Source organism: Cyclospora cayetanensis, unplaced genomic scaffold (assembly GCF_002999335.1).
Source record: "Cyclospora cayetanensis isolate NF1_C8 unplaced genomic scaffold, CcayRef3 CcayRef3_contig_299, whole genome shotgun sequence".
NCBI lineage: Eukaryota > Apicomplexa > Conoidasida > Eucoccidiorida > Eimeriidae > Cyclospora > Cyclospora cayetanensis.
Genome location: NW_020312257.1, coordinates 1 through 26,357, shown reverse-complemented (window position 1 = coordinate 26,357; position 26,357 = coordinate 1). Strand labels below are relative to the sequence as shown.

Genomic DNA, 26,357 nt, shown 5'->3' with positions numbered 1-26,357 from the left:
GTTGAGGGCGAAGCTACACATTACTTCTCACTACTACATTGGTAAACTTATAAAGGCGCACTGAATAATCGGTTTGTCGGTTCGAATATCATCTTTATTGGAGAGTGCGCATTGAGTCGGTACCAGAGGATACAACAGAATGCTGTGTGCATATGCGCTCGATGTTTTATATGTGCTAGCTGTGGATTTTGGGGGTGCTTGGAGGGCGCGACTACGCGTGGACTAGCTGCCCCTCTCTCTTTCTCACAGGATCATTGAGTGGCGCGAACGGGGCAAGGCGAGAGCTCTCTTAGAGTACATTGAAATATTTTCCACAAGTTCATATGAGTCTTAAGTTAAGTGCCTCCCTACAAAGACCTTACGGCAAACGTTACAACTGCTGTTACACGTGTGTAAAAAAACGTGGCATCAGGCGATTATGCTGATAGTAGCAGTACAATGCCATGCCAGCACAAGGGCAACTCCTCACATAAAACGCCCCGACTTTTGAGATGGAGCCTCAAGCAGGTAAGCTTCCAGCCTCTGCGTTGCGATCTCTGACTTCCCCTGTAACGTGCAGTCGACAGGAGAAGGGAGTAGCTTACGAATGACTTACTGGCCCTGTAGTTCAAGGTCGCTGTGAGCTAGTCTTGATTTGCACTGACTCCTGGTGTTGGGGCCTCAATGGCTACGACATTCGGAACACTTCGCCCGTCAAGGCCATTCCCCAACTGCCCGCTGCTGCTTGCTGCAGAGTTCGCGCATGCAGGCTGAGCCTCAAGCTGGTGAGCTGCCAGTGTTAGCTAATAAGGCGATACTATTTTTGCAGCCACCTGAATCTACAGATCTCTTGTGCTTCCGCATTTGCGGCGGACGGCTTCAGGTAGAGCAAGAACGAGGGAATACAAGTGAGCATCGAAAGTGCCAGTGCTGGTTTTGCACCCTACCGTTGTAGTGCTTGTTAAATGCTCAATGTTCTTCGTGAACCACGACTCGGGCGCTCCCTGCGGCGTCGGCCTGGGGGAACCTGCACTCTCTGGGGCCTGAAGTCTCAGCAGGAATAAGAGATAGTCTCGACTGCACAGCTTGACAAATCAGCAGTAGCGTAGGCAGAAATAAGCCCTTTACTCTCCGCCTCTTGTTTCGGGAACGGACTGGGTGGGGAGGCAGCAGCGACACCGTAGATGGCTGAAAGAACCCACCACAAACACCCAATCGCCACACTTAAAGCCATCAACAACAAACGTATGGCGCCCGTAGTACAGGATTGGATGGTGGTTATCGAGACCATGAGAAACAAGTGCAGCAATAGGAATGCTCTTGGACTAAGAGATAGTGGAGAGGGAGCGGTGGACCCGGAAAGTGACAGATCGTAGCGCACGATTGAAGTTGGCATCAAGAGGATGGATGAGCTACTAAAAAGTGCAGGTTAATTATTGAATTCGGTTGCCAAGTACGAGCAGTCAGCTACTGACACGCGCGAGGAAATGCTCAGGCTGGAAGTATGAGATACATGTAGGCAGGGAAGACCACAGACATGTACAATAAGGCCCTTACATTACTTCTACACCTCCAACTTCCCCATCAGCTGCCTCGGGGGCTCCCCCTGTGTTGCTCCCCTCAGGAGAGCATAAACGGGACAGCCCGATGGAAGAAGAAACGTCTGGTATAGCCGCCCAACGAGGAGCTCCCGACCGAAGTGATGAGATTACCAAAATTCTACGAGAACACGCATGCACATATGCAGGAAGAAAGCAAACCAGTGCATAGTGGAACTCTGTGTGTGTGTGTAGTTCTATACTTTTTACTGGTAAGGCTAATTTTCTGAACTGCCTTTACACATAAGGAGGATGTGTTTCTTGCGTTTACACATAGTTCTTCGGGTGTGAGGCCGCAAACTGCAGTTGCGGGAAGGATAGGCAAAACTCCCAGTTGTTCTGTGAAGGCACAAGAAAGCCGCCCTCAAAACAGCTGTTGATAATGCAGTCCTGATACTAATTTTGCTGTGCTGATTTGAGATTATCGCTTCGGAATGTGTGCCAGTGCAAGCACTAACCGCTAGATGCAAAGCCCTGCATGGGCGCATCCGCGTGTGATGCGTAGTGTGTGGCGCTGTCCCACTGCCCACCTCCAGTGTACTTAATAATTCTTACTGCCTATACAGAGTGTGTATACGTTAGAGTTACCACATACAAGGAGGGAGGTCTTGACCTCGATATAAAGGACCTCCTCACTCCCGTTTGTGTGGCGAAGTCGCAGCACCAGATCAAAAGGAAGGCCGCTCTCTTGAGCTCCATTCAGCCAAAAGCAAATAACCTTTTCAACGACTACTTGTTCACTTGCTGATTCGGCTGCTGAGAGACTCTTTTGGCCGCGATCTACAGACCACAGGCAGTCGCTTTCCTGTGACAAAAAGCACAGCAGCATCCGTGTGAAACGCCACCGACAACAGCAAGGACTGCAGGTGCCGCAGCCTGCGCAACCGAATCAAAAAACTGACCTCAACGATGCGGGAAATCTCGAACCCGAAGTGTCTGCAGACTTCTTGTGGAAGAACTTTGGTAAAGGTCAGCAACTCTCCAAGCCTGGTCGCACAACACCCTCTGAAGTTTTGGTGATAATTCCCTTTCTGTTCGAGCTGTCTACCGGCTTCACTTGACGCTCACCTCTACACCTCTTACTGCAACAAGAGATCTACAGTATATTTGAAATGTCAGTTCTAGCTTCTAACCATATTTCCCGAAGCCTATTCAAAAGGGGAGCATATATATATATATATATATATATATATATATATATATATATATATATATATATGTATACTTTACACATACCTGCCAGACTGCATGCGCCGATCAACGAAATCCGGGAGATTTCTGAGCCAACTTGGCAGAGCACTTAGACGGGGGAGACGACAACCATGCGGAATCATCGGAGTCAACAAGCCACTTCGTGCTTCTGCTGTTGGAGCAGAGATCGCTGCCGCCTTTGCTGCAGGTCCTGTGGGTTCTGTTGCTGCTGTGGGCAGGATCCGCAAAGCTTTTCCTGATGGCGCGCAACTGGTTTTGTCGTCTGCTCTACTGCAGCTCTGGCTACCTCTATTGCTGTCTGGCCGGACAGTTAGTCCCTGTAAGACTTCCGAGGCGATTCGCGCCCTCGCGCACTGCTCAGATTCCCACGTGGGGAGTCGCCAGCCTGGGAGTTGGCGCTCGAGCTGCCTCAAGTGCTCGTGCACGCTGCCAGCCGATTCCCCCCAAGTGCAGCGGCTGCTTGCACTGCTGCTGTTGCTGCTGTTGCCGCTCTGCACTTGCTGTTGGTGAATCATCACGTAGGGGAGTCGCGGCGCAGGCTTTGGAGGAGTGCCTGCAGAGCCGTCTATTTCCATGAGCTCCAAAGAAGCGAAATAGCGATCTACGTCAGCTGCTTCCTGGAGAGAAAGTTTGACTTCTCTTGCGGCTGCCGCTGCGCTGCTGCTGCTGAAAAGCAAAGTGCTGCTGCTAGTGGGGGGGCTGCTGGTATGGCTATCATCATCGCAGTCTCTCTGCGTGTCCAGCTGTCCCGAATTCTGAAGGCGTTGCTGCTGCTGCTGCTGCTGCTGCTGCTGCTGCTGCTGCTGCTGCTGCTGCTGCAGCTGTTGCTGTGCTGGCTGTTGCATCAAATTGGCCGCTGCTGCATGGATGCCCTGCGCTCGCAGCAGGAGGAGCTGCTGCTGCAGGCTGCTGCCGATCAAGAGGGGCAACCAGTTTTCCGCCAGCAGCGTCATGCAGCAGCAGCAGCACTGCGTGCCACTACTGCTGCTGAGACGTGCAGCATGCGAGGCGTGGGAATGCAGCAGCAGCGCAACAGGGCCAGCCAGTTCTGCAGCAATTGCTTCCACGGATGCAGCAGCAGCATCTACCGCAGAAGCAGGGGCAGTGGTCGTCGCTGAGGGGACTGCTGCCGAGCTGTCTAAGAGCAGAATCAGCTCGTTTGATGCCACTAGGGAAGAGGCGCGACCCTCTTCAGGCACCAAGTGCCACTGCTCTTCTTGCTGTTGCTGCTCTTGACGCCACTGCCTGGCTTCTGCAGCAGGCAGCAGCAACCCCTGAAGAGGCCTTGCGCCCTCCCTTGTGGGGCGGTTTGAACGCAGCAGTAGCTGCACGGGATGCACAGACACTCTTTGCAGAAGTGCAGCAGCAGCAGCCACTGCTGCTTCTTGGTGCTGTTCGGGCACACGGCAAGGGGCAGTACAGCCGAACCTGCATCGGTTGCCGCAGCAGCCGCTGCAGCACGGGCTTTCTGAATGCAGCTGTTGCTGTTGCCTCTCCTTGGCATGCAGCATCTGATGCTGCAGCAGCAGCAGCAAGCTCTTTGCAACTCCGCCGAGCAATGGACCGTGCAGACTCCCCCCCGCGGCAGCAGGAGCATCATGGCCCCAGCCAACCATTACCCAGGCATCTGCACCCATGGTGTACATACAGCAGAAGGCGTCGTTGTGGGTGAGTGCTTTTTGGCACACTTGTACGCTCCACGCATCATCATTAGGAAGAGCCCTTCTTTTGCGGTGCTGGTGAGGCCTTATGAACGCCTGCTGAAGCTCCTTTGATGATTCTCATTATGGCGGTTCATGCACTAGACCCGTGGCAAGCCACACAGAAGAGCGTGGTGGCACTCCTTCATGATGAGTTTCGCTGCCAAGTCGGGCATTCCACGACTACACGAGCTCGGATAGCGCCCTTTCTTCGAGGTTGTAAGGGGGGATCAGTTGACAAACGCGTGAACGGTCTAGGCCCTTGGCTCCGTTTTTAAGTACTGAAAAGGAAAAGAGTAGTAGCGACACCCGAAATTTGGAGAGGCCGCGGCAAAAATCCCCTGGATCACTCTGGCTGTTTCTCGTGTGTCTTGGACTGCGATACTCATGGAGGGTGTAGAGCTTCGCACGTGGCGCTCAGCTGCCGCAAGTCTTGAGTCTTTCAGTTGGCGTTTTTGCGTGTAAAACAGCGACGCGCTTCCCGTCCTCTGCCGTGGCTTACCTGTCAGGAGACCCTCTCCGTGGGAGCTCCCGAGTGAGGCCAGAAACCTCAACGCGGGTTAGGCAGACGCGAAAAGGCGCGAGTGAACTTAACAGAGCATGCCAATATCTTGCGGTTAAGGGTTTAAGATTAGTAGCAGTGATTTCAAGAATAAGTAAGGAGGGCACAGTCCGCCCTCCAGCCCCGTAGAAGCTCTGCGGGCCTCTCTCTCACTCCCACCCTGGGAGGGAGTTGTTGCCGTTCTGCTGCGATGCGAGTCGGTTTGTCTCTACTTTGAAAGGCAGACTGGTTGTGTTCGATAGTTGCGAGTGTTTTTGAGGGCCGAGCTGTCTGAACTCCTCGGCTTGTGCCTGATTTGAGGGGTCTTTTCATGCACCACTGAGGATTTCTAACTCCACGGCCCGTACGTCGATGTGTCGGCTTTCCCGCGCTGCAAAGAGCTTCAAGGCTGCAGCGCTAAAACTTAAACCACAGACTTGCGTTGAGTCTGCTGAGTGGACATGCTGTTTCTCGCTTTGCGCGGGAAGACCGGCAATGGCCGTGGGACCCCTGCATGCGCTCTATCGTTCATGAAACACGGCTTTCCGGGTGTCAAGACAGACGACATACTGGTCGTCACCTTGCATGGTGGAATAAACGCTCGGGGAGTGGTGGATAAAAGGGGCGATCTCGTAGACAGGCGCTTCCCTCTCGAATCCGTCAAGCCTGCGGTTGAGCTTTTGGGGGGTTCATAGGGTGGGGTCCGAAATTTGCAGGTGTCTGTGCTTTTCAGAGAAAATGAATATCGCCACGGATGAGTTCGGCAATCCCTTCATCATACTGCGGGAGCAGGAAGAGAAGAAACGCCTCAAGGGTGTCGATGCGCACAAGGCAAGCTCTGCACACGACAAAAAGGGAGAGGGTTCTCTCAAAGCGTGACAAAGAGCCTTCTGCGCACCGAACAATCTTGCTAGGGGGGCAGCGCTTCCTTTCCTTTTCTGGCTCGCTCAAAAGGACTCGTATTGCGGGCTTCTTCAGCACAATACCCGGGGTGTAGTCTCGCATGTACCCCTTGACGACGCCAAAGTGCTTGCAGTTCGTCCAGATTCGATGCTTGCGGTGCTCTTAGGCTAACATAACGGCTGCAAAAGCCGTGGCAGATTCTCTGCGTTCCTCATTGGGTCCTAAGGGCATGGATAAACTCGTGGTAGGCCCCGACGGAGACATCACCGTGACGAATGACGGCGCCTGTATTTTGGATAAAATGCAGGTAAGGCCCCCTATCTTACGTTCGAGGCCATTTTTTTCAGCTAGCGTTCGTGTCTTGCCTTAAGGGCCCTCAGCACTGGCTGTAGCGTTGCTCAGAAAGAGGTCTGCAAAAAGCAGCAGCCCTTCTCAGCGCCAACGGGGAGGGGGAACCCTCCACACTGCCACATTCCATTGTACGAAGGCGCTCGCTTTTTTTACGAAGTGTGCAGCCTCGAAAGGCAGTGGACCGCGGGCTAAGACTTCCGATCTTTTTGCGCATGCACCTGTTTTGCAGATCAAGCATCAGTGCGCAAAGCTACTTGTGGAGTTGTCGCGTTCCCAGGATGCAGAAATCGGTGATGGCACTACTGGAGTTGTTATCCTTGCGGGTAAGTCTAGGCGAAAGGCCGTAAAAAGCGGCCCCTAGTTAGTACGTCTCCGGAGCTGTCTGACGTATGCGCTGCGCAAGCGATTTCTGACCGCTGTCTCGAGGCCAGCCTCCGTGCACCTTGTGCCTCCCGATGATGTTTTTTTTTTATTGCTGTCTTTTATGTCAAGGAAATTTGCTATCGGAGGCCTTACGTCTAATAGAGAAGGGACTGCACCCGCTTCGCATTGCTGACGGCTTTGAAGCGGCGGCGCAGATTGCAGTTGAAGCCCTTGAGAAGGCGGCGATCCAGAAGGACGTTTTGGACAAGGATCAGGATCTTCTGTAAGAGAGAGCATGCGTCCTCTTGGCTGATACTGCGGTTTTTTTGACGCGCCCTTACTGTTCTCCAAGAATTGAGTTCGTGCTTCATGCGCATGTATGGAGGGAGGGGCCTTTTTTGAGGTTACGATGCGTCTACGAGAGCTACTTGCGGGAAGGAGGGCGAAAAGGGGCCGAAAGGGGAGCCAACAGATGGAGTTGGAGGCGTCTGTCAGTGGTGGAGATTATGTCTTAAAGCGGACAGATGCGTCTCGGGGGTTTTATGGGATACAGTCTTGGAGAGCGTTGCACCTGCAAGCCTCCTGTGTGGTGTCTTGACAGGCGGCAGACAGCCAAGACGGCACTAGGTTCCAAAGTGGTTAGCAGCTGCAAGGAGCGCCTCGCGGAGTTGTGCGTTGAAGCTGTTCTTGCGGTGGCTGATAAGGAAAGGCGGGACGTGAATCTCGACATGATCAAGGTCATATACCCTCAAAATCGAAATCCTAATTCTTTAGACTGTAGACATAGGGAGGGTGGAAAGGGGGCGAGGCTATGTGCGTGTAGGCGTGTGTGTGTATGCATGAATATATGTGCATTCACGTGTGGATGTGTATGAATATCCCTTTAGCAACGCTTTTTTGACTGGTTTGAACGGGTGGGCCGATGTGCTAGGGGGTGCGTCATGCAGAGTGTCTTTGCGCCTTGGAGGTCCTTGGGGTGTCAGTACATGGGGATATTCGAGGATGATGATGGTGTCGATTTCAACCATGTTTTTTTGCCCGTTTGCAGTTGGACGGCCGCGCTGGTGGCCTTCTTGAACAGTCGACCCTAGTTCGGGGAATTGTGCTTCACAAGGATTTGAGCCATTCGCAGATGCCAAAAGAAATTAATGATGCGCGTATCGCAATCCTCACCTGTCCGTTCGAGCCTCCCAAGCCGAAAACCAAGCACAAGCTAGACATCAAGAATGCGGAAGACTACAAAAAGCTTCAGGCCGCCGAACAGCAGTATTTCAAGGATATGATTCAGCGCGTCAAGGAAGCTGGCGCTAATTTTGTGCGTACCACCTCCAGTACATTTTTCGGGCCTCGTTTCTGCTAGAATAGGCTTTTTTCTGCTGGTGCCGTGTGGCTGCATTGCAGAGAATTCCTTTGCAGCCCGTGATAACTCCATCCATGGACAGCTGCCACAGAGTTTCTGTGTCGTGCATGCTGCTCGGCTCCTCTGTCTCTGCCTAAGGTGATATGCCAGTGGGGCTTTGACGACGAAGCCAACCACCTCTTCCTGGCCGAGGGCGTGCCAGCGGTGCGTTGGGTGGGAGGCGTAGAGCTGGAGCTCGTTGCCATTGCAAGCAAAGGCCGAATTGTTCCTCGAGTCTCAGAACTTGAGCCGAGCAAACTTGGGAGGGCAGGCTGCATAAGAGAGATCTGCACGGGCACTATGGGTGACAAGATGATCGTGATAGAAGGTACACCGACGGCAGATTAGCTGCTGCGAGCGCTGTTCTTCCTGCGTGGCTAGATGCTGGTGCCTCGAAGCAGGGAGCGACAGATGGAATAGCATGGGCAAGGGTTTGGGCTGCTCCGTAGGTGTGCCGTGGTGGGGGGTAGCGGTTCTGTGTTTCTCTGGCGTCGCTCTCGCTTGTTCTTGCCTTATGGCGCTCGCGTTGTGGGTGCTCTTCCGACTCAGGCTGCAGCAACTCACGAGCCGTCACGCTGGTGGTCTACGGGGGCAATCAAATGGTAGTTGCTGAAGCGGAGCGTTCGGTGCACGATGCACTTTGTGTGGTCAGTGCCCTCGTGAGGGATGGTCGAGTGGTGTCGGGGGGCGGCGCATCGGAGATTGCTGCAGCAAGAGCAGTTGAAGCGGCCGCAGACAGAATCCCTTCCGTCTCTCAGTATGCAGCTCGCGCATTCGGGGAGGCGTTGCTCGGAGTTGCTGAAGCTCTGGCCGCAAACTCTGGCCTTAGTGCCATCCAAGAAGTACAGCGTGTCAAGGCCATGCAGCAGCAGCAAGACTGTCCTTACTACGGAATCGATTGCATGCAAACCGTGAGACGCACGCGCATATACGTACATAGACGTACACATTCCACGGAAGCTGATCGGGTGTGATTTGCACACGGGGTAGGCGGGGCAGAGGCTGCAGAAAGTTATGGACACAGTGGTGGGATTAAGCGCGAAAAGAAGACGGATGCTTTGTTTTGCCAGACTACACCCGCCACTAAAGGGCGTAAACCCCCCATTTTATCGTTTGTGTGTGCACAGGGTACGAACGACATGCGCCAGCAACAAGTTTGGGAGCCCTTCGCATCCAAACAGCAGCAGATTCTGCTGGCCACACAGGTGGGTTCATGGAGACCATGACGAATATCAGTATTTGTCTCAAACACTTCACTAGAGAGGGAGCCCGCCTTCGTAGCACCTCTCTCGACGCTACACTCAGATATGGGGTGTACGCGCGCGTATTTACATCCCTCGGGGATCAAGAAGTTAGCACCAGGGGTATTCCACTCCGCAAGAATTCGAAACGGACGGTTCTTCGAATATACACCTAGCTGCTCAGAGTTTTGTTCGTGCGCAGGTGGTGAAGATGATCCTAAAGATTGACGACGTTATTACACCCAACGACGAGTAGAGCATGGGAGGTTCTACGTGGCTGTATTGTTGCACTAGCACTAGCAGGTGCTGCTAGACGACCTGGGAACTGACAGTAGACCCCGTTTCGCGCTGTGGCCTTAAGCTAAATGCTTTTCCTTGGGGCCTAATGACCGAACTCTAACACAACGCCGCTCATACACATGACCCTATACGTGGCGGTGCCTAGGCATATTCCTTCCGGCACGGGGAGAGAAAGGGCCCAGAAAAGATTGCCAGACCAAGGGGTCGCACTGAGACGAGGCGAGTTAGAGTCGAGAGGCGGGAGGTGCATTGTGAAGCGGGTGTTTCAAGTGGCTAGTGACGAGTGCAGAAAGAAAACGGGGAGCGTACAGCCATATGAGGAAAGCCTCAGGGGCCGCCTAGGTGTGGGGTCACGATCCCTGAAACGACTGCTGAAGCCAGAGGAGTAGAGACGAAAGTGCAAGGCATATTAAGAGCCAACAGCGGAGGGATGGTTAGCCGCCAGAGCGGCAGAGAGAAAAGGACGAGATGGATGGGCCACAGCAAAAGATTGTTCCGCTGTCCCAGCGAATTTCAGAGCGTGAAAAATGAATCTCCCTTAAGTGGACAATGTTCGCAAATCGCCGCAATGTCTCTTCTAAAGCCCAAAATCCAAACTGAAATCAAATCCGCATGCGTGCTTCTCTACTCGTGATCTGGCATCCTGCCGCTGCCGGATTGACCAGCATGTACAAACGACTTCAAGGCGTTTCTAGGGTCTCCGCGGCTGTCGCTGCCTTTCGCTGGGGTTGATCCGCCTTCTCTATGGGAATCCTCTCGTTGGTAACCGTTGCTGCGGTATATAGGCTCACGGGATCTGTCTCGAGAGCGATCGCGCGATCGGTAGCTCGTGCTGTACCGCGACCTTTCTCTTTCGCGATCTCGCTCCCCACTGCGGTAGCGGTCTCTGTCTCGGCCGCTGTACTCTCTATCTCTATGGGCCCTATAGTCCCTATCGCGATATTCTCGCTCCCTATCTCTGCTACTGTAGTACCTATCGCGCTCGCGCTCGCGCCGCCTGTCCCTGCTAGACGCGTATTCAGAGGGTGGACCCCCGTGCCCCCCCTCCCTCGAACGCCTATATCTCGGTGGGCCACTGCCCCTTTCCTCTCTATCTCGTTCCCGCTCCCTATCCGCTTGAAGCTCTCGATCGCGCTGCCCTGCTTCGCGCTTTAGGCTAAGGGTATTCGCAGCAGCTACTTCGGCCTGCTTCCCTTGATACTTCTTCAAAACCTCCTCCCGTTCCGCCTCCGTCTCCTTGAGGGCCGCCAACTTCGACCTGATGCGCTCACAACCCCGGTGCTGCTTCCCAGATACGTGCGACTCGAATCTGCACATAGCGTCACCTGTAGACTGCATCGCTCCACAAGTTGCGCAAACCTGCACATACACACATACACATGCACATACACACACATACACATATACACATACACATATACACATACACATGCACATACATACACGCACAGAGATACTCAGACGCACATTATATAGCGCCCAACAGCCAGTCAGAAGGTACCACAACTGGAGGCAGGGCACTCGATTTTGCGCATGCACGAACGCGCAATCACATAATTTATATTTTGAAGCGCCTCGAGAGCCCGCTAGAACAGACGATCAATAAACGCTTACAGAGACGTGACCACCAAACCGTTGGGTTGAAGTGCTGATACATATGACCCAACGCTGCTGAAAAGGCTTACCCGTAGTTGCGACTCCCGAATGGTAGCTATATCCGCATTCGGGTTTTTTAGTCTGCAAACGCATCAAAAAACACTTGTCCCTCCTACCCCTAAGCCGACAGCCTCCTGCCAAGCCTCCACACAAACGCTAGCAAGCACAACTGTACGGTCTCGAGTTTAAGGGGTATGCGAACCTGGACACTTCGCGCTGAAGAAAGGCAACCTTCTCATTCAACTTTTCCGCAGCATCGATGTCTCCCTGAAGACACCAAAACACCCGCATCCTCAGCCCTACACCCCCCACTCGCCTTAGCTGGATAAATTTCTCGCACGGCATGCCAGCTACGAAACTGCCTCTACCTAGACCCAAAACCTTCAAGAGAGGTTACCTTTGAGCCCGCCTCATCCTGCTGCTTGAGAAGCTCCGAGATTTCTGCATTCATCGAGTTCACGCTACCCACAAAACGCAGCAACACACGACACTCCCGTCCAACGCTGTGCATCGCTCCCAAACGCTTTGCCCCGTAACCTCGAACCTTGACAGTCCGTTTCTAGTGGTCGATACGACCAGAGGCGACCTGACAGCTCTGGCCGTGCACCAGATTTAGAGATTTTCTAGCAAAGCCCCTTGGGCAGCGGGTTGTGAGAGTGCAGCATCCGCATTCACTTATGTCTACTAATGTACCGCTCTTCATTCTCTTTGCTAAGCTCCACTGGTTGGTTATTGGCATCGATTCGTTGCTGAACCCTCTTGATTCGGTTTTCCATTTGATCTACAAGGCGCTGCAGGTAGCCTGCATACACACCCTAATCCCCAAGGGCCTCCCGATACACATACTCGCCCCACTAGCCTAGCATCGATGCGTGCGCACGAGGAAACTGATAAATCAGACTGTCTGAAGCATATCCGTGAGGCGTACGTGCAAACTCCGTTTCAAACAGAGCCTGGTAAAACTCCCGCTCAGGATCCGTTTCAAAAGCAACCTTAAGATCGGCGCGATGCTCTCTGTCGCACCTACGCAAAGACATGCATACGAAAACACAGTCACAGAGCATGCACCATGTGGCTGCGACACGGCGCGCTCCGAATGCGCCAGTGGAAGCCGATCCTGACAAACGAAGCAATGCGGATAACCCCAAAGCTTACGGGCCAAGATCAACGCGGGTGTTCGGGAACAGATCATGGGGGCAGAAGTCCAACAAGAAGAACTTGCATATCTGAGAAACAACAAGCGCCCAGCCCTAATTCTTGCATCCCCATCCTGATGCCCTCGCGCCTCCCTTAATTACGAGCAGAGAACGTGAGCACACGTCCCCAACTACTCTCCAAACGCATTAAAATCCTGTACAGACATACATAGGATGACAACACTTACGGTCTCCCCCTTGAACGAAGTACCCTTCTTCGCATTTGCACCGTATTCATTGCGGTCCCTCCCCATGAGGGAGTCGAGCGTCGCTGCACAGAAGAAATGCATATATACATCCTGCACCCAAAATGGCAACCCCTACAAGCATGGAGGTAGTTGCGGACACCTCGTGAGCTACGAGGCAAATATCAACCCCACCCACTGTCAGTCGCACGCACACCATGGTGCATGCAGAAGATCAGCCATGACGCAATCGCTGGATGCACGAAAAGAGCCCTCCCTCAAGCTACTGCATCCCGTCTTGAGGTGCCCCGGGCGAACTGAAGCCCCCGGAACATGAAGCAGCGTAGCCCCAGCGACAAGCATCAATGAAAGCGAAGAAAAAATGGGCCACCAAAGAAGAAGGCCACCGCTCTGGCAATTGCACGAGATGTAGTGACACCAAGAAAATGCAGCGCGGCTAACCTCTCATTTCATCCATTGTGGCGGCTACTTATTCGGAAAACCCATTAAAACCATCCGAATTAAAGAGGAAATCGGTACAAATATACCTCTCGAGGGTTCCGGGAAAACGTTGGGCGTTCTTGTAGGAACGCATGTGGCTGGGTCGTGGGGCTGCGGTGGCCATAGTGCGTCAGATGACAGGCCTCTTCTTCCTTCTCTCCCTTCAACCACCAGGATGACTCTATAATATCAAATTTGGGGGAGTGCTGCACTATCCGACAGATGATATACTTCCATAGCCCCCTCCTTCCAGGCGCCCCACCGCTGGCATTGCAGGGCCCCCGTGGAGCGTACTGCGTTAAATGGGTCATTATTAAACTGTTACCTCTACAGTTTCCTGTATTTTAGCAAGAATTTACCACAGTTGGCTGTGTGGTTCGGGTGTCCGTACGCTGCATTAATTTCATGGCATGGTAGCACGCGAAAAGCACGGGTCTCTGCTGCGGACGTATTTGGGGGACCCAGAGACTAAGTGACTTTCCAGACTACTCGGGGAGTCCTGCTACCGGCACTCATGCTGCTAGTTACCTCCTTCAGCCCAGGCTTATGCCATTTAAAGAGGAGATAAACCTGATCGTGCACATGGGGATAGCAGATGTACACGTTTTCTGACGTACTCCACAGTTTTTAGGATGTCTACAGCCGAGATCTGAAAAGTCAGGCCTAGTGTAGTTCCTAAGAGCGCTCTCTATCCCGCACTCACTTCACCCATACGCCTCGGAAACTAGGGGGCACGTCGAAGGAGCGAACCGTGCTATGGTGTACTGCGGCACTTTCAACTACAGTGGTAACTAAAAATTAGTCCGTACATCCGTATATCTTATATTTCCAAGCCCATCCATACAATAAGGCAACGATGTGTGCATGCGCGCTAGAGGAAATGTACAACAAACGGAATATGCAAAGTGCAAAAACGGTGAAACTGAACTTTTCGTGTCCCATCGTATCAGGAACTCGGAGAGCTGCAGGCAGGAAGGGCTGGAGCTCTTGAGGAAACATTGAATGACCTTCTACTGAGATTATACCGCGTATTAGGTAGGTGGCTCCCTGTCGACACCATACACGGAGTGCTATAGTTGTTAGCACCGCATGGTTCGACCCAGCTGTTCTCCGCTCATCCACTTGGTGTGAATGCGGGATAATGTCAGGATTTCCCCAAAACATGTCTGCTTTAAATCAATTAAACTGGTAGTCCAATAATCTGTTTTTCTTCGGCAGCAGCCTGAAGAGGAAACCCTCTGGAAAGGGAGTCGACGGCTGTGCCATCTCTATTCGAGACGGATGCCGGCCTGCAAGCTGATGTAAGCGTATGATGTGTAAGTCGAACATTTTTTGGATGCGTCAATAAGGTTATGATTAATTGAAAAGTATGATGACCGAAAGTGTGGGCAAGTACACATAATTAAACAGGCGGTTAGAAATGCGCCTCGCTTTGTATTCCCCCGTAAGGAGAAACATTTGCTCCTTATGGTACGGTCATTGTAGGAGGGCAATGTACGGCGTGTGCTCTGCCTAAAATATGCAGCATCGCCTACCTCTATTTCTTAAAATGTTCCGGTTTACCATTGTTAGGGTGTTCACAACATTCTGATTTACATGCAGGCTCTCTCAGGTACTTTCTCCCTATGCGCCCCCTTGGGCCTCTGTTGAGGCTGAGAATTAACTATACTGCATCCACGGCCTACATTTAAATGCAGATATTGTATCGTCAACAACGTTAGTGATGCGTGTGATGTACTTGCTTGGAAAGCCATCCTGTACGAAACGCCTAGGCCAGTGAACAACGCCAAGATTATTAAAGTTATGAAATTTCGTGGGGTGCACTGATAGATAACAAAGTGACATTCCTATAAATATTGTTATCATCGTTCCGTACCCCGTTCCACCACCTAGTGTGTTTTCCTACCATGGAAACCGCTGTTCGCTTTCGTAAAGCTTTAAGGCAACACGCAACACTTCGATCTCATGAAGAACCCATGGGGTGTTGGGAGAGAATGAAACCTACCCTATCATCCCCTGCATCGGCTGCTAGGAAGGAATATAGCGCTAAATGAGGCGGCGCAAGGAAAGGAGGAGCTGTAAGGTGGCTGAAAAGAGACTTCGCTGCGGCATCAGCCCCCCCTGTTCAGTTCATAGACTGCGTTCTCTTCGGCAAAGCAATTAAGGCATCAGCGATTCTATTAAATTCAGCAATCAAAAACACGCTCTCAGTCCTGAGCCCACAGAACTTTGCAGCCTTCTTGAAGATGCGCAAACGTAAAGGCCCACCCTTGGTTGCTCCGACTTTTGCCGAATCTGGTTCAATTTCCGCAGCCGAAGCACAAAATATCAGAATCAGAATTGTTTTGCATGAGAAACAGTCACCTGCATTCCTTCATGTACCACTGCTTGGCCCGCAAGAACTGGAGTGCACGTCGTAAGAGTTGGAAGTGCAGAAAACGGTTGCATTAGATGCCAAAACGTCGTCCATGTAGAGAGCCATCGTCCAACACTGTTAACAGACCCAGAAAACAGCGATTAACTAAGCGTTCCGACCCAGATGGGGCATTTGCAACTTCAGACGGCATCGAGATATACTTGAGGATGCGAGTGTGAGTTTGGCACACGTTATTCTACGTGCAACTGGGTGAGTGGGGATTTGTAACAAAGCTTTTGTGAAACCAAATGTCGAGTATATGATTGAGCCGTACAGAGTTAGGTAATCCATCAACTTGAGTCAGCGGAAATCTAAGCTTCACAGTATTCTTGTTCGGGGCTCCAAGTTTATGCGCGTGCTCCTCCTTTCATCCTTTTTCGGCACCTACACCGGGTCGCTTGAAAGTGCTGGTCGGATTCTGCACAATTCCATTCTTCAACAGATCGTTCGCTTGCCCCCCGAAGTCCACTAGTCATGCTCTGGAGAGATCTACTACCGCGAAACCTTGAACGGTTCCGAATTATAGATAAATAGCTCAACACGCTGCACCGGACGACCAACAGGTAGCCACCTTGCTGGGAGCTCGTCATTGTGTAGCACTAGCTCAAGCAACCCTCAATATATTTTCACTAGTGTGTTTCCCGAGTGAAGCCCGAACTGAACTCCTCATAGATAGCCAGCTGCAAAGCCAGCACAAGGGATGCAGGCTAGAGATCCTCTTCTCTTACTGCACTGCTGAGGTGCCGGCATGAAGCTTTGTCTCTCTTTGATGAGGTGTCGATTCCACCCCGTTCACCATAAAGGAGATGGCCGCTGTCGGGAAGAGTAGGGAGTACTTCTTAGTAGTGCAGCCTGGCACACTAACCTTCATAGCGCGCAGCACTGGCCGCATGCGCCCCTGTTACTAGGTCAACCCTAGCGTACCTAAGAAAGCTTCGTGGTGTACAAGCCTACCATGTAAGAAACCAACGTTGGTAGGACCCGATTTTAACTAAATTTGCATATAAATGCCGTACCCTTGCCAGTCCTTGCGTTCTGTCACTCGTCAGCACACCTAAGTCATGGAACTGCAGTAACGAGTGAGCAGACAGACTGCACTTCTGCGCCGTCTCCTCGAGCTCCAAAACCATTTCACATTCAGCAGCAAGTATTGTCAGCAGTTCCTAACCACTAGTTTGCACTTGTATCAGCATAGAAGTCACCCCCGGTGGGTCTCCAAATGGGACTCTATTCTCCTTAGCCCCTTTCACTGCTGCTCAGTATGTATGGGATAATCCCATCTCTAATGGGCTTTCTTTGCTCGCTACCCAACCTGCTTCCGCTGGGCCTAATCCTGTTGTTGAAGTTAATTGGCATTTTCAATGTGCCCGTAGTTTTGAACGTTACGATCCAATCTCTTACAGTGGAAGCCAGAGCCTTATTGGGGGTCACATCTGGAGATGTTTACCCGCGTGAATTCTCTCTTGATATATTTGCTCATCCACCTTCGACTAGAGACTAGGGATGGCGGACACACCCCTGACATCGATTGGTTCTAAATTCCGACTAAGCTCTTAGTCTTTCTAGCAACAGATGCACGAGGTGCTCTCACACGCTTTTGGAATCCGAAGTTGATCCTCATTTGCAGACAGCCTACAGATCTGTCATTTATTTGTCACTCATTGCCCGTCATGCGACCACCTTCGAAAGAACCTGCTCGTACTGCAGTTCTTTGTAAGTTGTGACATTTGAAAAACAAAAGTTCCTATTTCTCGAAACACCAAATTATTTACAGGTTCCCTTAACTCTTATCTCTCAGTTCTCTCGAAACTTGCTCTTCTGCCGATCTCTGTGAAATCCGATGAGTCAGACTTCGCATACAGTATTGGACTGGAGTAATCACTGCAAGTAGACATGCTCTACAAGAAAATGTACAGAAGCCTGATACTCCACTGCATCTACAGCCAGAGAATGGTGCTTCATCTGTAGTCTACTTAGGGAGACACTTATATCCAGACTCCATACGAACGTGAGCAGAAGCTTTTGAGCGTTTTTCTAAAGAACCCCCGACTTTTCGTGCCGGCACTTTGAAAAGTTCTGGGATGAGAGGAGAGGAGCAGGTAGGGCTCACCTAACCGCACTCTATGAAAAGTGCGAGCATTCACAGCTAGTTGCACATAGCATGTAGTGCAGATGCACACAACATGCGTCAGATTGAATCTAGTTAACGCTAGCCTGCACAACAACGACATACAAAACAAGTTATAAATACTTTTGTATTCCCTAATTAAATCGAACATGCAATTAGAAGGTGTCTGAGTGTAGCTTGGGCCGCTACTCGCTACATCTTGATTCGGCAGGTTCGCTATGGATTTTGTATTTAAAAGAGGCAATGCTCTGAAACCAGATGTAGTGGAACGCAATTAATACGGGTAGCCCCCAGTGAGTGTTGGCGAAATGCTCACTAATCTAGGAATAATAGTCTGAGGGTAGAGTGGTTTGCCGCACTGAAGTCAAATGTGGCTTTGGGTGCGAACTGTTCAGCCCCACCAAAAAACGAAGGCACCTAATACACTCGAACACGGGTACCTACACATGGTTTTTTCATTGGCGGCGAAACCTGAACTGCCGGATATAGCCGGAAAAACTGGCGACAGTCAGGGCAGGCATCCCACCTCGTATGGCTAAAATGACCATAAACGCAAGTCTGGAGGAGTATGCTTTACCTGACACGTAAAAGCCTCCCTTTTACGATCCTTTGAATACGCGTAGTGATCATTTCAGCTAAGCACTAGAGTGATGAGACTAATAAGTGTGCAAATTCTGTTGGAAACAAGTGGCCTCCGGCAGCAGGCGAGCGCTTGCGGTTGGTGCATGCGCTCAGCCACATCAGTCATTGAAGTGGGGCAATTGCCAATTAAAATTCCTCTGTGAATTAGTATTTGGTGTTGCTATTCGCTTTCGTCGTCTAGAGGAACTTCCCAACCCCCTTTTTTTCCTATGTGTGCCTTGCCGTTCCTTCTACACCACAGTACCGGTGTGCCAGGTTATGCCGGATTTTCAATTTTAGAGTAACTGGCTTTCGTCGCATCGCTAGGAAAACTCCCGGTCTATACCTGTATCTTCTTGACCCAGTACACCGTTTCCCATCCTTGTGTTTCGCCGTCGCGGCACCACTGTGGAACGCGCTGTCGCCGGTTGGCTGCACGAGGCTTTTAAGCTGTATTTTCAGCACCTGCACCTCTTTTTCTGGCAGACCTCAGCAGGAAATCATCTCGCGCCATTATTAAGCGGCTTAGTTGGTTGGTTGATTGCCGTTGTCAAACTATTTCCTCGGGCGTCCCTCGTGTGGACCAGGAGGTCCTTCACGGGTTCGTACACGTGGGGCCCTTGCTCTGAACCCCCCGCTGATTCGGATAACATGCGGAGAGGAGGTTCTGGCCGCTCTGGCATCAGATCGGTGGCCATTGCCGCTGTACAGCGAAGGTCCTCTGCCCAAAACCACCAAGCCTCCTCCGCTGACGAGAGGGATGACTCAGAGCGGAGAGCCTCACACCAAGTTGCACCAGAAAATACGTGCCATTTTAGTGGTAAGGAGCAACAAGGGCAACAGCAACAGGAGGAGCAACAAGGGCACCAACACAGGCCTAACATGGGACCCAGTAGAAACTTGAGCACCAGCATGCAATCTCCCAAAGGCTCGCGTGTACATGCTCAACGACGCGAGGCAGAAGGATCAACTGAGCCAGAATATGACCCAAAGCGTAAGCCTTTTAAGTAGGGCGCCCTCCAATGTGCGCTTCCTCATGCTGTCTTCTCTTACTTTCAGTGTCGTTTTTCCGGTGCACCGAGCCTCTCTTATTCCTAGCTGCTCGAGTACCTCAACTGGTTACCGTTGATAGGCCCCATGAATTCAACTCAGATGATGTATGCTTAGGCAGGCGCTATGTGCCTTCTTGCGGCGTGTTCCACTGGCCTCCAGATGCAGTTTGCGGAACGGGATGGGGGGCTGCCTGGGATCAGGATGTCAATTCCCCTCAGTTGTGTTTTCCATGCAGTGTGGTCTATCGTGCCTGTAAGCACGAAAACGGAGGCCTCTGAGGCAGATACATTATCGGATAGGACGGTGTTGGGCGGTCTTTTTTCCACTCGGAAGCCGAAGGATGCAGGTGCGTACGGCCATATATGTTGGCGCGGCACACTGTGGATTCGAATGCTGAGTTGCTTCTGCGTATCGTATTGCCACTTGCGACCAGAAGCGCCCCTTGTTGGTTGGTGGTTGCTGATTTCATGAAGTCCTGCACCACCACAGCTAGTGCAGGAAGGCTCAGGCGCAGAGAAAGGATGTGGAGGCAAAGACGGGTGTGCAGATTGGCTACGGAGAAGGCCGCACGAAAGCAGAGGGGAGATGTTTCATTCAGTCTGTTTTTCCGCAGGGGCTGGGCTTTCTTCTGGTCTTAAGTCGGTGGGAAAGGGCGTCGCTGTGGGAGCAGCATCGCTTTTCGTTCTTCCGGCTGTGGGGGCGGCACAACAGGCGAGCGACACCACAGTGGCAAACATGAATGCCATACAGGCCGCAGTAGCGCACCATGTGGTTCCATCCCAATTTTCCTGAAATCGCGACTGCTTCCATGCATAGTGCTTTGAGGCGCTCTGCGTGTGTGTCTCTAGGGAGTGGGCGGGTTCTTCAAGGGCATCGGAGCTGGCGTAGTAGCCGCAGTGGCACTCCCCATCACGGGCATCTGCATTGCCGGTTACCAAGTGACAAGAGGTCTGATCAACACGCCCGAGGCCATCCACGAAAAAAGCCAGGGAAAGAAGTGGGACAAGAAAGAGAGGGTGAGAAAGTGCGACTTCGACTGGGGGGGCCTTGGTGCTTTTTGCATGCGGGGTTGGTCTAGCAAATGGAACGCGCTGCATGGGGCTTTCGTGTGCATCCTGTGTGGCAGTACGAACTCTGCTTCGCCTGGGTGTCAGGTGTGGAAGCCGAATTGGTACAGCCTGCAGGAGGAGGCAGCGGACATCCTGAACCGCGAGAATCCTCATAAACGAGACCCCTGTGCCATCGGGGGCGCCAGCAGCAAATCTGGAAGCCAAGGCGCCTCTGGTGAGCGCAAGGTCGTGGATACAACGTTTTACGACGTTCTTGAAGTTTCCACTGATGCCCGTCCGGAGGAAATCCGTCGCCAGTATTACCGTCTTGCGCGGAAGTACCACCCAGATAAGAACCCAGATGACCCCTTGGCCAAGAAACGGTTCCAGCAGCTCGGCGAAGCGTATCAAGTGCTAGGGGAGGAAGAGAGGAGGGCGCAATACGATTTGCATGGACAGGCAGCGGCGCAGGACATGCCCATTATCGATAGCAGTTTATTTTTCATGATGCTTTTCGGATCAGAAGCTCTCGAACCATACATCGGAAAGCTAAAAATGGCCATGTTCGTGGAAATGGTCGATGCACCGGGAAGCAAGGTTAGAATTCTTGTCAAACTCTCTTTTCTTGCATGCCTGCCACCTTTGCGGTTTATTGAAATCGTTGAGTGGCCGGTGTATCTCACTTTGAACTCCGAATGCCCCACAGTTTCCGGAATTTACCCTAGGCTATCTGCTGCTTGCCATGAATTAAACCGAGTCGGCGACACACTGGCGAATCGCCAGGGAAGCGGCGAGATAGCGGAGCGGGTGCTGGGGGGTACTGAATCTTTTTGTTAGCGCTGAAACGATTGTTTATGCTCAATATTCAATATTTCAAGCTACATACATCCCGTGCGACTCGCCACATTATTTCCGTTGAGGTGTAGTTGTGTCCGTCAATAATCATTTCAGGGCCTTCGAGGAGACGACATTTCCGAGGATATGTTTGCTTTTGAGCAACGAAAGCGTGAAGTACAGCTGGCCGTGCTGCTGCAGCAGCGCGTCCAGCCCTACGTTGACGCAATGCTGCAGGATCCTCAGAATGAGGCGCAGCAGCAACGGAAAGTTGACGCCTGGAAAGGTGTCATGACAAATGAGGCCAAGAATTTGTGTCAAGTGGGGCAACCTCATGGCCCTCAAGCACATGTGGAATTCAATACTTCCTCAACTTCTCAATCGTGTGGACCGGTTGACTGAGCTGTAGTCCAGCTTCTGGCACTTTAGCTCATGCGGAGCTAACCAGCCACTGCTGCATCCTGATGCTATGTAGGTTGTCGTAAATGCTTTTTGCTGTTTCTACAGTCATCATTCGGAGACGCCATCTTGGAGGCAATCGCGTGGACTTACGAAAACTATGCGACGCAGTACCTTGGAAAGCTGGACACGTTCTTGGGGCTCGGTGGCAGGTAATGTGGACACCAGGCGCTCGTAGATGCACGTATTCTTACGAATGCTTCTTATCTTAGGATGTTAGCCGACCATTTCAAATTATCTGTGCGGCGTGCGACGCCCTTGAGGTTATTTTATTTCGCTCTTTTTTTCTTTTTTAGGGGTTTTTAGTTGCCTGACACTGAATGCCTGTACCAAATTGTATACCTCTTGCAGCTTCCTGGATTGAAATTTCGGTACATGCCCGTGAATCTGATTCGATGAGTTGACGGTGCACCTCATTTATGATGCGTCCTAGTTAGAGGTGTCGTGCAGAATGGTACGGGTTTTCTGTACACTTTTTTGCGCTGCACCTTGTACCGTCGTGTCTGCTGCGTGCTTCCCTTCTTGTTGCACGATCTTCTTACATCCTACCGTAAAGGCGAATCGGCTCTCTTGCGTTTGTTCCAGCGCTTGTTTGTATTCGTATTAAACGCCCTGGCGAGTTCTCCGGTATAGCTGGATTTACAATGATTCCGATATGAGGCATCTGCAATCGAAAAGGCACACAAGAGGGCAACGCAACGTTTAGTTCCCATTCCATCAGATTATGGAGTAGCGTTTAGGCTTCTTATATCCTGCTCGATGCAGATATGCAAAGATGCAAGCCCAGAGTCGGTCAGTTGGCAACAGCTGGCGAACGGCCGCCGCGGCGGTGAGGGCTGCAGTAGCCGCACGGCAGTTGCAGCAGAGAGAACAGAAAAGAGCAAAGAAGCAAGAGAAAGCAAAGAAAAAGGCTAAGGACGGAGAACAGCCTGCTGATTCTGGGCCAACTGCTGAAGATGTAAGCTTCGGTGTTGTAGCAGCCATTCTTTATTCATTTTGTCCATCCTGCCTTAATTCCACGCGGGTATGGAGCTGTATTTGAGTGTGAGTATTCGATATGTCAACAGGTAAAGCAGTTCGAGGAGACGCTGCCGTTGATTCTGGAGACAATGCTCAGCATTTGTCTCATGGATATTGAAACTACCGTCAGAGCGGCGGCGAAAAAGGTGCCGCTTACGAGTCCCCAACAGCCAATATGTGCTTCGAGTATTCGCACTGTATTGCTTCTCTGACGTCGAGGTAAAAGGTGCAACCACTCAACAAATGCAATGTCATTGCCATTTGAGCAGGTCGTAAAGGACATGAGCGTCTCAGTGGAAGTCAGGAGGCTAAGAGCTGAGGCCCTAGTGGCCTTGGGAAAAATTATTCAGCAGGAAGCCGACGACTTCAAGGCACAACACAAAAACGACAAAGTGGATCCTCTCAGACGCATGGAGGATGCACTTATCAAGTAAACACGAACCCTAAAGACGTAGTTATCCTTCAGAAACCACTGTGCACGTGAAATGTTCTTTAAATATTTCTCACTCTGTAGATACGGGCAGTGCAGGGCCGCAGATTAAATTCTGATTCTAGAGTACGGATAGTTATACAGCATGCAGCGGTGCGCATGGCGTTTTCGTTTGGTTCGAGTGATTGCGGCGCTTGTATGTTTTCGTGCGTTTCCGTTTGTTCATAGACCTTTTCTTTGGTTATGCATTTTTGGTCTTTGCTGTGACTTATCAGGGCAGCACAGAAGGCGGATGAAGAGCGCTACAAGAGGGAAGGGGATCATACAGGGCCCCCTCCCCCAGAAGCCTACCAGCAATCGTCAACTACGTCTCGCTTTCCCCCGGACTTCCTCTGAGGCATCCGCGTATCAGGGTGCCCTGCGTTCGTGTTGTATATTTGCAGGGACCTCTGTCTTTAAGTGCAGTGCATTTGCTGCATACAGCATATGTAGCAGAGTGAGTAGTGTCTGTAAACCGGAATGCTGCAATGCTCAGTTGGCCCCTCTTGGGTAGCAGTGCATACGAAGAGGAGCAGCAAGGGTTCTGGGCCTCCTCAACACTGTCGCACGACGATATCTTCGTGCATCAGTAAGAGATACAGCTAGTAGTATCCTTCGATGCGTCCTGATCCATTGGAGCTCACAGGGAAATACTTGCTGTCGTAGAGTGTAGGAGCGGCTAGCCTCAGTAGGCTGTGTTGGATAGGGTGCAAAGCAGACACGTGTATGCATTATGAATGCGCTTTTATGTTTTCCCGCTGCTCACAAATCTGGAGAAGCATATGTATTAATGTATATATGCATATATGCACCCTTATATGCATATGTGATAGGTGTACACGGAAATGACAATACGCCCATATATGTACATTGCATAGGTAAAGTTAGAGGAGATGTTGTCAAAGAGAAGCTAGCATATGCTGTGCCGAAAATATCACACTCACAAGGTTCTACTCACTGCAGCATATTAGTGCATAGCTTGCATTTCTAGTGAACATCCAAGCATTTAATCCGTGGAACGGGGGAGAGCTCAGGGTAGGGTAGTGCTGTTATGTACGTGATTCTACTTTTGGTCAAGGGAACCGCTACAAAATGTTCCTTACACACATTGCCTTGTCTTCCGCTGCACATACACCGTGCTGGAGGCGGTTTTGCGTGAAGGGAGCGTAGGGGTAGTAGTAGTCGGTAGTAGCGGAAGCTGTTGTCCCTATCGAGGCCCCTTAGAGGCCCCGACTTTCATTTTCACTAGTTTCGTTGTTCGTCCTTCTTCAGAGCATCACGTGTTACCCTGCTTAACAGCAGAAGCAGGTATACAAAGCCTCGCCCGATCTGACTGGTATACTTAGATGAGCAGCCAACAAAGCAAGGGCTTTGGGTTTTGAGTGTCTGCGCCGCCCTTGCTAGTTATGTTTCTGATGTCCTAATAGAGATCCATGGTGCCGTGCATGCGAGCTCTTTTTATGCGCAAGCCTGATAGGTCCCAACTGAACCTCACACTGGGTCAGCTGGAGAGGCATCTTGACCGGTAGGCCTTTACGCACGAGGTTGGCCCACATCAGAAACCAATCAAAGCTCTAGCATGCGGACTGCAGAATAGCTTACGGGTTAGGTCGCCTTGGCTACGACCACCTGTGAAGGTGTTGGCGAGGAAACAAACGGGTTTCTTTTTGGGGGCAAGGGACCGAGCATTCCTGAAGTAACTCTAACTTATTCGATCTCGCTTCGTTCCCACTGCATAGTGTTCGTCTCCTTTTGCCAGAGTACGACGACCAGAGCCTTTTATGAGTTGAAGCTGTAGGAAAACTGCAAAATACCGGAGGATGTGAAACCAGGCGCTTTGCTCAATGGCCAGACCCTAATTCATTCGCAGGAGGACTCTTGTAGCGGCCTATCTGAAGCCTCTGTAAAGCGAAATTGAGCTCGATTTAATGCGAACCCACTAAAAAGTCACAGCGCGTTTTCCAAAAGAATTCCTACCTATTTCCTGCCGCTGTCCCAACTTTCCGACATGCGGGAAGAGAGGCAGGTACAGTGTGTGCCGCAGCCTCCAGATGCTCGCAGCCTTCAAAGTTACATATGGCAACTCTGTGTCCTTTGATATCGACCTGACGCCCTTTCTGCCTCGAAGACGATGTTAGAACGCACAAATCAAGTAGTCGAGCCCTTACTTACTCCTATCAAAATATAACTAATATGTTAAGCTCGCTACAGTAAAGCATTGCCCTCTACATCTAGCCTTCGCACTTTCCAAAAAATACACGCCCTCGTTATCTATGCATGATTGTTGAGAGCATCTGCGCGCAGGACAACGAAAGAGATACTGTTCTAGCGCGACTCCCCAGAAAGGCGGAAACGCAAAAGACAGTGCGGCTGACAAAGCAAGTAGGCGTCAGGTGGTACGGACAAAATGAAGACGAAAAAGACATACACACACGCACTTGCCAACAATCAGCAAGCGACAAATGCCAACGCAATCGCAGCGGTGCAAAGGCTCACTGTCTTCAGAACCCAGGAATGTGCGAGCCGCCTGCCACTAGAATACAGAAGATAGCTCTAAAGTTTAAGTGGTAGCAAATAACACACAAGGTCAGCAGTGCCGGTGCGTCACACTGCGCAAGCTCTGCACTTAAATACAGCCAGGGCACTCAACGTATTCGATTGCTGGGCTTCAAAACGAAATGGGGAGTAGTGTCAAGGAAATAATGATTGATGCTATTTGCGCATGAGCCTCAGTTCATGAAATGCATTAACAGTGATAGCAGACAACGTTTCAAGCAATGCCGATGAAAGGTTAGCATTAGCAGAACATGAGGGAGGAAAGAGCAAACATCCAGGAGCGCGAAAAGTAACATCCATAGCAACTACCGGTGCTAGCCAAACGGAGAAGCAAAATCTCCCACCCACGACGAAGCCCACACTCGCTCCTCCCTCAACCAATAAAACTTGCGTTCCCCACCCCATTTCACTAGAAACTATCATCTGATGTGTCCTGGGAGCTTGCAGAGCTCTGAAATCCAGCACTTCTATGGCTCCCTGTGGTTCCTCCACTAACACATGGGTCACGGCCCTACACGGCAAAGTCCACGAACGATTCGGAAATTTTAGAAGCTGTTGTGGGAAGTCAATATTGATTTTTTTGTAGAAAGTCAGTCTTTACAGGAAATCAATACATAGAAAAGACAT

The 26,357-nt window shown here is 51.2% G+C and overlaps 4 protein-coding genes across 4 annotated transcripts; 2 read left to right on the top strand and 2 right to left on the bottom strand.

The window, feature by feature from the left end:
- Positions 1–1,532: 1,532 nt before the first annotated feature.
- LOC34624589 lies at positions 1,533–4,426 on the bottom strand. Its single transcript, XM_026338688.1, has 9 exons — positions 4,347–4,426; positions 3,591–4,217; positions 3,260–3,500; positions 3,015–3,106; positions 2,814–2,876; positions 2,458–2,564; positions 2,173–2,405; positions 1,849–1,916; positions 1,533–1,698 (listed from the first exon to the last, which is right to left on the bottom strand). Exons 1-9 carry the CDS (start codon positions 4,424–4,426, stop codon positions 1,533–1,535), a joined length of 1,677 nt encoding a protein of 558 aa, XP_026194473.1.
- A 1,342-nt stretch (positions 4,427–5,768) lies between these two features.
- On the top strand, positions 5,769–9,543 carry LOC34623207 (T-complex protein 1 subunit epsilon). Its single transcript, XM_026338689.1, has 10 exons — positions 5,769–5,861; positions 6,100–6,240; positions 6,514–6,607; positions 6,777–6,930; positions 7,249–7,384; positions 7,696–7,962; positions 8,146–8,374; positions 8,596–8,957; positions 9,174–9,251; positions 9,490–9,543. The coding sequence occupies exons 1-10, from the start codon at positions 5,769–5,771 to the stop codon at positions 9,541–9,543; spliced, it is 1,608 nt and encodes a 535-aa protein (XP_026194474.1).
- Positions 9,544–10,211: 668 nt separating this feature from the next.
- Positions 10,212–13,102, bottom strand: LOC34623208 (luc7-like protein 3). Its single transcript, XM_022736338.2, has 9 exons — positions 13,087–13,102; positions 12,628–12,710; positions 12,399–12,469; positions 12,172–12,266; positions 11,937–12,045; positions 11,641–11,704; positions 11,446–11,510; positions 11,273–11,324; positions 10,212–10,946 (listed from the first exon to the last, which is right to left on the bottom strand). The coding sequence occupies exons 1-9, from the start codon at positions 13,100–13,102 to the stop codon at positions 10,212–10,214; spliced, it is 1,290 nt and encodes a 429-aa protein (XP_022588021.2).
- Positions 13,103–18,941: 5,839 nt separating this feature from the next.
- Positions 18,942–23,531, top strand: LOC34623209 (chaperone protein dnaJ 10). The gene is made up of 11 exons (XM_026338687.1): positions 18,942–19,284; positions 19,579–19,689; positions 19,957–20,054; positions 20,192–20,359; positions 20,498–20,989; positions 21,344–21,547; positions 21,734–21,837; positions 22,451–22,643; positions 22,753–22,851; positions 22,975–23,135; positions 23,411–23,531. Exons 1-11 carry the CDS (start codon positions 18,942–18,944, stop codon positions 23,529–23,531), a joined length of 2,094 nt encoding a protein of 697 aa, XP_026194472.1.
- Positions 23,532–26,357: the final 2,826 nt, after the last annotated feature.

What these genes read in the sequence shown, in the direction of transcription:
- LOC34624589 (XM_026338688.1), bottom strand. Translation starts at nt 4,426, where the DNA reads ATGGGTGCAGATGCCTGGGTAATGGTTGGCTGGGGCCATGATGCTCCT. An exon ending in CTGCAGCAGCAGCAGCAGCA is followed by an intron (nt 3,501 to 3,590) that starts GCAGCAGCAGCA and finishes CGATGATGATAG; the next exon opens with CCATACCAGCAGCCCCCCCA. An exon ending in CGGCGCATGCAGTCTGGCAG is followed by an intron (nt 2,565 to 2,813) that starts GTATGTGTAAAG and finishes TTGTGCGACCAG; the next exon opens with GCTTGGAGAGTTGCTGACCT.
- LOC34623207 (XM_026338689.1), top strand. Translation starts at nt 5,769, where the DNA reads ATGAATATCGCCACGGATGAGTTCGGCAATCCCTTCATCATACTGCGG. An exon ending in AGGGTGTCGATGCGCACAAG is followed by an intron (nt 5,862 to 6,099) that starts GCAAGCTCTGCA and finishes CGGTGCTCTTAG; the next exon opens with GCTAACATAACGGCTGCAAA. An exon ending in TGGAGTTGTTATCCTTGCGG is followed by an intron (nt 6,608 to 6,776) that starts GTAAGTCTAGGC and finishes TTTTATGTCAAG; the next exon opens with GAAATTTGCTATCGGAGGCC.
- LOC34623208 (XM_022736338.2), bottom strand. An exon ending in GTTTGAAACGGAGTTTGCAC is followed by an intron (nt 12,046 to 12,171) that starts GTACGCCTCACG and finishes GTGTGTATGCAG; the next exon opens with GCTACCTGCAGCGCCTTGTA. An exon ending in CTTCAGCGCGAAGTGTCCAG is followed by an intron (nt 11,325 to 11,445) that starts GTTCGCATACCC and finishes ATGCGTTTGCAG; the next exon opens with ACTAAAAAACCCGAATGCGG.
- LOC34623209 (XM_026338687.1), top strand. Translation starts at nt 18,942, where the DNA reads ATGCGGAGAGGAGGTTCTGGCCGCTCTGGCATCAGATCGGTGGCCATT. An exon ending in GCCAGAATATGACCCAAAGC is followed by an intron (nt 19,285 to 19,578) that starts GTAAGCCTTTTA and finishes TTTTCCATGCAG; the next exon opens with TGTGGTCTATCGTGCCTGTA. An exon ending in TTCTTGGGGCTCGGTGGCAG is followed by an intron (nt 21,838 to 22,450) that starts GTAATGTGGACA and finishes TGCTCGATGCAG; the next exon opens with ATATGCAAAGATGCAAGCCC.